This window comes from Sardina pilchardus, chromosome 2 (assembly GCF_963854185.1).
Source record: "Sardina pilchardus chromosome 2, fSarPil1.1, whole genome shotgun sequence".
In the NCBI taxonomy this organism is placed as follows: Eukaryota; Metazoa; Chordata; class Actinopteri; order Clupeiformes; family Clupeidae; genus Sardina; species Sardina pilchardus.
The window spans coordinates 16,760,847-16,770,846 of NC_084995.1; the positions used below are offsets into that span (position 1 = coordinate 16,760,847).

A 10,000-nucleotide genomic window follows, 5' to 3' on the forward strand; every position below is an offset into this window, starting at 1 on the left:
TCCTACCCCTCTCTGTCCTGGCCCTTGCTGGGTCCGTTTCCTGTACTGGTTCCCTGGAGGAAAATGGATTTGCGTCTGGACCCTGGCCCAGAGGCCTTCCAGAGAGCCCCCTCCCTTACTCTCCTCCACATGTGCTCTCTCGTTCTCTCTTTCTCTCTCCCTCCCTCTCTCTCTCTCCTCCCTCTCTCTCTCTCTCTCTCTCCCTCCCTCTCTCTCTCTCTCTCTCTCTCTCTCTCTCTCTCTCTCTCTCTCTCTCTCTCTCTCGCTCTCCTCTCTCTCTCTCTTTCTCTCTCCCTCCCTCCCTCACTTACTCTCACACTCAGGCACACACACACACACACACACACACGCCCTGCCCAAGGGGACAGCCCCCTCCCGGCCCAAGTGCTCTCCATTATGTCAAACCCACGTCAGAGTCCGAGGCCCCTGGAGGTGTCCACACTAGGAAAATAAAATCGGCTGAGAAAGAGGAGAGCTTGTTTAATGAAACACACATTACTCAAGACCGTCATTCCTCTCCCTCTCTCTCCCTCTCTCTCCCTCTCTCTCCCTCTCTCTCTCTCTCTCTCTCTCCTTCTCTCTCCCTCGCTCGCTCTCTCTCCGAAAAATGCATGCAGACAGTCCCAAAGAAAGGCCACATGTGCGCGTGTTAATCCATACTTTGGGTGTGCATAGAGATCGGAAACATTTATTTTTTTTCTTCTGCAGCCCAAACGATGTGCTGAGAGCAGGCTGTTGATGTTTAGACTCTCTAATGTGACTGAATGTGACTGTAGCCTCACTCGGTGTCGAGCGTCGCCAACATCCACAACATCTGCTCAAATGGAGTGTGGCGTTCTCCGCGGCAACAGCCAGAGCTGGGAAGAGTCGCTGCTCAGAACACAAAACAAAGACGAGAACCTTTTGGTTGATGAGACCGACCAACCCGTGAGATCTTGAGATCTCGATTGATTAATCAATAATCTGTTATGGTCATCCTTGAGATGCTATAGGTCTAAGAAAGAAATACTTTTTTTTTTTTTTTTTTTTTTTTAATTTTTTTTTTTTAAATGTTGTGGAGTGAAGAAATCCCTGTGGAGAAAGATGGGGTTTTTTTGTATTTTCAATTATTACTTTCAAGCTCTCTCTTTTGTTTGGCTTCTCCACATGGATACTTTGACCTTCAGACCTTAAAAAGGTTCAGTTTGAGATTGTGTCCTAGTTATCATGGCTTCATCTTTATCTCTGTCCTGTATTTGTAGCGTGATGCTAACACTTCCACTGCCTCCTGCTCCACAGGCGCTCTATCAGTTAGCCCCGGACGAGAAGAGAAGAGACTGCGGCTTGAATGTTTTAGACACATACTTTAATAATGGGGTAAGGATCACCGCCTGTCACTGACAATCACCTCGCTGACACACAAACGCGCACACACATTCACATTTTGATTGTACCACACACACACACACACACACACACAGAGCGAGAGAGAAGGAGAAACGTAAACAATCAGACACGCTCACTCACGTCCACATACAAGCCTCTCTGTCACGCAGAAATAAGTCATGCTTAGTCACACCCACACAACGCAATAACGTAGCACAGCCTAAACTGGTTTCATCGAGAATGACCTAATGCAGCAGCTAAACCGACATACATCATGAGTGACTGGTGTGTTGTTTATCGACAGACCTTAGACTGTGTGCTATGTGAGATGTGTAACATTTTGGTTTAAAGAAGTTCACTCGAGCGTAATACTGTTTACTGAGCCATCCGTCACACACACGCTGGCCTCCGCTCCGTTAGCATAGGCATTGTGGTCATGCTTTGGCAAGTGTGAGACATGAGACACAGGCCTGATAGCATAAGGCTGCGTGCAGTCACGTGCCTGCTGTTGCTTTGATAGAGAGGAACCAGAGATATAAGCACAGTGCGTCATACACTTTTGATGTGAGCCTGTGTGTGCATCTGTGCATCGACATGGTGAATGTCTGTATATATATACTGTATATGAATGTCTGTGAAATACTGTATATGAATAACAATAGTAAAAATAAAAAAAGTAGCAGCAGCGGTGTATATGTTTGTGTGTGTGTTGTGCATGTGGTGTGTGTGTGTGTGTGTGTGTGTGTGTGTGTGTGTGTATTTGGAGTCCAAATGGCTGCTTTTTCAACGTGTGCTGTGTGTGTTCCCTCGTAGTCTGCGGCCCATCTTCCAGAAATACCTCAGGACGTGGTGGCGGCGTGCAGGGGCCGGCTCGAGGAGAGCCCCTGCAAGGAGCTCTTCGAGGACTGTACTAGGTGAGTCACCTGACCTGTTGCCATGGAGACATTCACACGTCAGGTGCCACTTGAATGGAGAAGTGGTCATGTGCGTCCGACTGTCACCTTGACAAGCACTGTTCACAGCACAGTGGTGCTGTAGCCCTCTGGGCCTGTGTGTGTGTGTGTGTGTGTGTGGGGTGGGGTGGGGGGGGGGGGCATTTTATTGACACTGCTTTGGATGGAAATCATCTGTCCCAATACGTAGTAATCTTCTGTAAAGAAATTAGTCTCAAAAGCTAATTATCTTCAATAGGTGATCGGTCTCAATATGTAGTTAACTTCTGTACACTGTGGTAATTAGTCTTAAAATGTAGTCATCTCCTCTGATGATCGGTCTCAATACAATAGTTATCTTCTATAGGTGATCAGTCCCAGTGCATCTAGATATTCTATAGGTAATAAATATCTCACAATAGGACCGTTCTTGTAGTGCATGTCTGGTGTGCAGTTCTCGTGCGACTGCTATTTATGTTGTGGTCCTTTTGATAGTGTGTATATATTGAGAATAAATGCATGTAATGTGTGCAATCGATGTGTTGACATTGGTTTGTAGCTCCTTCTCAGCACATGTTATTGTGATAACCTAGCCTCCATTGCACAGTAATTGTCCTAACATTGCCACTTGTGGATTGCTTTTGGACGCTACTCTAAGGCACTGTGTCTTGCCACGGCTTTGGAATTCCTACTGTGACACACGGGCAAAATATGACAGGACCAAACTGCCTGGTGATGATGTGGGTTGAAATGGAACTAGTCACTCGAGGCCCTACCAACATACACACACATTAACCTGTCTTATTTCTGATTGGTACCAATGACTTGTGCGCTGCTGTTGATCAAATAGTGTATTCCTGTATGAAGTCCCCTTGAAAGGTAGTTCTGTCAGAGCGGTGTCTCGATGAAGCCCCCTGGTGTTGTGTGTGTGTGTGCTGGACGGGGCCGGCTGAGTCATGCGGGGAGGATGGTCATGAGTGGTGCTGGCAGGGCTGCTGGATGTCCGGCTCTGGGGCCTTTGAAAGGAGGAACTGGGACTGCAAGACGGGCATCCGGATGCCTGGCATCCAAGGACGTGCCCAAGGGACGAGGAACAGGGCCTCTCTGTTATACTCATCCTTCTCTCTCTCTCGCTCTCGCTCTCGCGCTCTCTCTCTCGCTCTAAACTGCCTACACACACAAACACACAGAGAGAGAGAGAGACACACACACACACACACACACACACAGGCAGACGCATACGTAGACACCTACAAACACAAACACACACACACACACACATACTCACACAAGCATACACAGAGAAACCTGCAGGTGTCCCAAGTGCGGATGTGTGGCAAGGGAACATTACATACACACGCATCCAGCCGGGTTTAGGCCCGAGCAGTCTCTCTCTCTCTCTCTCTCTCTCTCTCTCTCTCTCTCTCTCTCTCTCTCTCTCTCTCTCTCTCTCTCTCTCTCTCTCTCTCTCTCTCTCTCTCTCTCTCTCTCTCTCTCTCTCTCCCTCTCTCCCGTCTGATGAGCAAGGACAATGTCCACCATTCAAGCCTCTCCCGTGTCATTCCAGTAAAATCACTGTGTAATGACGCTTGAAACGGTGGGAGTCGGGACACTGGGGTGGCGTTTGTTTCTCTTTCTCTTCTGGTTCCTCTGAATGGCGCTGGCTAGGGCCCGCCACAGCTGGCCTGTGCGTGTTTTGGAGTCGGCCAGGGGTCCGCTGAGCGTTCGAGAGCCCGCAGATCAGCGCTGCAGCTGGTGGCCCCGTGAGCTTTTGATCAGCACCGTTCTCCGTCTGCACGTCCCCCGAACTTGCGTACAGCGTGTCATTTTCCACCGCGGTGCTGTTTCCATTGGGGTGTTGTTATGCCATGTAGGCTGACACAGCCAGACTCGGTTCTAGTCAGAATGGTGTCAGCCCATTTGGATTTGATTATGGGGCGCGTTTCAATACAGGGGGGAAAAAATGCCTCTACACACGATTGAATAGACCTAAAGCAATAAGAGCAACAAAATATCTGAATCCTGTAGAGAGAGCAGCCATAAACATCCTTCTTCTCAAGAAATGCCTTAATCGCTATGCTCTGATCATTCTTTAAAATGTATTGCACAGTCAATACCTTGTCGATGTGACGGTGAAATCTAAACATCTAGCTTCTCTAGTGGCCGGCTAATTGTTGTAAACAGGATCAGCTCAAGCGTGCTCAGGTGACGTGAATGACTAGGCACTGTTGCTCATCTGTCCGTCATCGAACAAAACCCGCCCCGGACGATTTGATTGGTGTGAATCACACTAGTGTTGGCACAGAGGCTTCTTAATGGAGCAACTCCAGACCGAATTTCCCGGACTCAATTTTTGTGGGCAGGGTAAATTCGGGCTAGCTTCCAGGCTAGTTATGCCAGGCTTCTGGAGAGGTGGACATGGCTTGCACATACCACCCAGAAACCCCCAGATGGGTTTGTGTGTGGTAGCTTTACCCTTTGAATATTTAACTCCCAGAAACCTTCAGACGGGTTTGTGTGTATGGTGGTTTTCACCCTTTGAATATTTAACATATATTCTTCCTCTTTTTTTGTCTTTGGCATTACTGCATTTTGGGGTAGACATGAAATGCAAAATGCTTGCATGTCTCTTTCTGGCTTTCAGAGAAATTCAAGTTCTACTTCTTGTCAGAGACAGAGACAGAGACAGAGAGAGAGTGAGAGGAGAGAGAGAGAGAGAGAGAGAGAGAGAGAGAGAGAGAGAGAGAGAGAGAGAGAGAGAGAGAGAGAGAGAAAAAGAAGATGAGCGTGTATGATGTATTTTAGCACCTTGTTGCGGTCAAAAGGACACGGCAGCTTCAGGAGCAGAGAGACGGTGATGACGCACTCTTGGGAGGAAGTGAAGACGGGCGCCACCCAGAAAGCCAAGAGCACGGAGGCCCAGTCATATCCCTACACTCATACATGCACACACACGCAAACACACACACACACACACACACACATAGACAAGAGCACGGAGGCCCAGTCATATCCCTACACTGATACGTGCACACACATGCAGACACACACACACACACACACACACACACACACACACACACACACACACACACACATGCAGTCACACCACTTAGAGAACCCAACACTTACTGTAAACAACACATGTGTGCGTGTGTGTGTGCCCCCCCCCCCCCCCCCACACACACACACACACACACACGCACACACGCAGTCACACCACATAGAGAACTCAACACTTACCATAAACACATGCATCCTTTACAGCAATGCACACTGAGCTGCATAGAGTAATGAAACCACACACTTTATTTGGCCCTTTGCACAAGCAGAAGCCTTTGGACATCTGGCGTTCCCTGTCCTTAGCGCTGCAGGCCTGGGCTGGGTGGGAACCAGCTCAGTAAGGTGCAAGCGTCTCCGGGACGTCCCTCCAATGCAGAATTATGGATTTACATGCCCATTGCTGGACAGCTGCAACAGGGTTTTGCCACTTTTAATGCGTACTGCATAGAGGGAAAAGCTGAAGTCATTTTTGCTGGGCAGGGTCCACTGCTAGTGTCCAGTGAGATGTGCTAACTGCTGCTGATCTCCGACGAGGGGAGGCGGGAGAGGAAGCAGAGGCTGTGTGTGTGGAGGAGTGGGGGCAGGATGGGCTCTGTAATGGCCTCCACTGGTCCCCTCCCTGCAGCTGGGCAACCGCACGCACTCTCCCTTCTGTCTCTCTCTCTTTTTTTTCTTTTCCCCCTCTCTCTTTGTTCCCTTCTTTCTCTCCTTCTTTCGTTGTGTCTCTGTCCCGTGTCTTGAGCCAAAGACATGTGCTGATGGCTATGTAGTTTTGCTGTGTGCTATGTGCACCAGCAGACACAGTAGTAGGTGTGTTGCTTCTTTCTTCCCTTTTCTCTTGCTTTTCATTCTCTCCTTCCAAGTCTGTCTCTCTCCCTCCATCTCTCTCTGTCTCTTCACCCCCCCCCCCCCCCCCCCCCTCTCTCTCTCCCCCCTCTGTCTTAGTGTCTAAGAGGGCCCATTTGGTGCTGTGAGCGTTTAAGTGTCTTGTCCAAAGGGCCCTAGCTAAGTCCCTGGAGGCTGGTGCTCTTCAGCGTTTCCACCTGGTGGTAAACCAACACAGACACGACTGGGTGTTCCCGCTCCGCTCCGCTCCACGCCGTCCCTCCTGTCTGACCACTGCCCACCTGCCTGCAGTGAACACCCTGCCCGGGAGCGGGAGGTCATCTCGGGGTCATGTGGCAAGTACGCTCGAAGCGACACCCGTCCCAGGCGGGGCCCACCGTCTCGCAGTTGACCTGTGACCTCCCTCGCGCGCATCACAGAGCTGACAGGCCGCCTTTGAAGTCTGCCACGGTGACCTTGACCTTTACGGGCAGGTTTGAACAGCTCTGACTGCTGCACACGCCTGCACACACACACACACACACACGCTCACACACACACACACACACACACGCGCGCACACACACGGGTGCACAAACACGCACACACGCACGCACGCCTGCACACACACACACACACACACACACGCACACAGAGTGCTAGGAGGGAACACTGATTAGAAAAGCATGTTCATTCCTGAGGAAGCAATACCTGCCAGCTTCTTCTCACTGGGAGCAAGAGGAGTACTTCCACTCGGAGAGGTGAAAAGGGGGGAAGGGGGGTGGAACGCTTTAACCTTTCCTGAAAACACTCTTGGGGTCCTGCTGCTGCTACTGCTGTGTGTGTGTGTGTGTGTGTGTGTGTGTGTGTGTGTGTGTGTGTGTGTGTGTGTGTGTGTGTGTGTGTGTGTGTGTGTGTGTGTGTGTGTGTGTGTGTGAGTGAGAGAGAGAATGAACGAGCACACACATAGTGCATGCTAGTGTTACATGGAGAGATGTTGGGTGTAGCGCACTACATATCTCGACACACCCACACACACACACACACACACACACACACACACACATGTGTGCTGTCTCGGTCTGCTCCCCCCACCCCCAACCGCCTCCTCTCAAATTCACATCAGTCGCCCCGTCGGAATGAGGAACAAGACGCCACTAGAGATCATGATCCATGCTGAGCCCACTAAGTGAGGTGGAGCGCGAGAGCCCTGTGGAGTCTTTGGCCGGTTCTGCGTTCTCCGTTCTCCATTCTCCGTTCCTCCCGTTGAACTTTGCTGAAGAAAAGAAAGAATGTCAAGACAGAGAAAGAAAGAATTTATCAGTCGGTCAATCTCCCGTGCACTTGATCAGCCAGCTCGTCTCAGTATTTCCAGATTTATTTTAAGCTTTCCTGAGAATTGAATTTACTGGAATGTTCTAGCGTTTTCTTCTCAATTGACCTCACTCAAAGACATATTTCAAGACATGGCATACACACACATTGCACACTCGCAGACACACAGACGGACACACCACACACACACACACACACACACACACACACTCTCACACACACACGTATACACACACTCACACACACACACGTACACACTCACACATACAAATTCCTTCTGTTCTTCCTTTCCATCCGTCCTGGGGATTTTTTTTCCACTTGTAAAAACTTGGTCTGTTTTTGATGTATCTGTTTCTAATGAAGAGGGATTTTTTTTGTGATTTCTGGACGCTTCCAGGAAATATTGAAGGTTATTATACTGGAGGGAGCAATGGTAAGCTTACTCCACCTGTTCCTATGTCAACCTTGGCCTTGTGAAAATGTCAGTCATCGAGACGAGCTGAAGGGACGGCTAGTGTGTGGACTCTCAGGAGGTCAGCGATCCGAGCAGGAGTCTGATTGGAACCGGCCCGTGTGCACAATTGATACTTGTGACCGTTTGAGCTGTGTAACGTGATAGTCTTGTGTGCGTGAGCTTTCAACTTTTGCAGTACTTTCTCAAGTCCTGTTGCTGTCCTCTTTTCCAGTGTCCTAGCACATCTTATTCTTTCAGTTGCTGTCTGAGGTTTTGTAACACTGGGTTTAACTTTGTTTATTTGTCCCTCCCCCCCCCCCTTCTTCTGTTTCTAGAATTGTCCGTGAATATCTCAGTGGAGCACCGTTCTCCGCCTATCAGGAGTCCATCTATTTCTCCCGCTTCCTGCAGTGGAAGTGGCTGGAGAGGTGACGCCATCTTTGCTTTAACTCCTCTCTTATTGGCTCAGCACCAGGAACTACATCACAATGGAACCGCAGTGATTGGTTCACAATTATTCACGTCCTGTATCAGTCATGAAGCTGTTACAGTAGTTAACTGATTCACACTCACCGCACAACTCGAGTGCAGTCTGCGGCTCCAGTCCCATGTGTTTTGTCACCAAAGTCACCAGATTGCCACTGGCGGTAGTTGTGTGTTGTAGTGCTGGTGCTCAGAAACACTCCAGTGTTAGCAGACACACAGTGAACACAGTCCTGGCTGACTATGAAACAAACAGAGATGCGCTGTCCAAGCCAGAAGCAATCCCAGCCAATGAGCATGTGGCTTCAGTACAGTAGCTCTAAAGGGAGGGAAGTGATTTAATTGACTGTTTAGCTCAATTTGTCAACAACCTGTTGCAAAACCGAATCGCAGAGTCTGCCTTTAAGGAAACACTTCCTCTCGTTTTTTGATCTGCAATATAATTTCTGACAGATCTGTTTGGCTGCTCAGTTTTTTTTTTCCAGTCTGTGTACTTCATTCATTTTCCATGCACCAGACCTCAACATAATGAAACGTATTTTTCTCCCAAAGCAGAGAGAACATTGACTTTGCTTGATAAGGAAACACATTTATCAAAAGGGTTGTTCCAATTGCTGTTGTCATTTAAGTGTGGCAAATAAATGTTTTGTGTAGATTCTCATCATACACTGAAATATGGCAAGCTGCCTCAAATGTCCAAATCAATACTGCTGAATTATGAGCTGCTGAATTATGTATGTGTGTGTGTGTGTGTGTGTGTGTGTGTGTGTTTCTGTGTGTGTTAACACATTGTCTATCAGGGTTCAGCTTTGTAATGTTCCATTCCATTTTGTCTATGCAGGCAACCCGTAACCAAAAATACCTTCAGACATTACAGAGTACTAGGAAAAGGTGGATTTGGTGAGGTATGTATGCTGGAACCGTTTTTCCTGATGTTAGACCATACGATGTATATACAAGGCCCAGGGTGGAATGTGGTATTACTGCTAGTTTGATTCTGTGATATATGATACAAGAGCACATTTTTGTTTCAAAGCTAACATAAGACAACATAGCATGGGCAGATTATGGAATGTTTTTGTAAGCTAGTCCTTTTATACAATACACTGGCATGTGAATTTGTTGTATTTTAAGAGAGAGTTAATCATTGTTACTGCAGACATTCCAAAAAAAAATATTTTTTTCTTTAAAAAACGTTAAAGTATCAATAACCTTTAGGAATCTATGGTGTTCTTGCATTAGTCTGCAATGAGGAATCTGTCTGTATGTCCGTCTGGCTGTAGGTGTGTGCCTGCCAAGTGCGAGCCACTGGTAAGATGTACGCCTGTAAAAAGCTGGAAAAGAAACGCGTGAAGAAAAGAAAAGGTGAAGCCATGGCATTAAACGAAAAGCGCATTTTAGAAAAAGTTAACAGTAGTTTTGTAGTAAGTACTACCCTTTTTTTCTTCCCTCAATCCGACCTGTATCTCTTGTCTGTGTTGTGCTTCTGTGTGTGTGTGTGTGGGGGGGGGGGGGGGTGAGTGCTTTTGTAGCTGTGTTGCAC

The 10,000-nt window shown here is 48.2% G+C and overlaps 1 protein-coding gene across 2 annotated transcripts in view; it reads left to right on the top strand.

The window, feature by feature from the left end:
* The window catches only part of LOC134064989 (G protein-coupled receptor kinase 4-like), a 54,213-nt gene that overhangs the window by 30,258 nt on the left and 13,955 nt on the right, over positions 1-10,000 (top strand). For both annotated transcript variants that reach the window (XM_062520512.1, XM_062520513.1), the window contains exons 4-8: positions 1,279-1,356; positions 2,179-2,279; positions 8,310-8,402; positions 9,299-9,362; positions 9,741-9,881. In XM_062520512.1, coding sequence (XP_062376496.1) covers positions 1,279-1,356; positions 2,179-2,279; positions 8,310-8,402; positions 9,299-9,362; positions 9,741-9,881 — 477 coding nt within the window. The remainder of the gene's footprint in view (positions 1-1,278; positions 1,357-2,178; positions 2,280-8,309; positions 8,403-9,298; positions 9,363-9,740; positions 9,882-10,000) is intronic.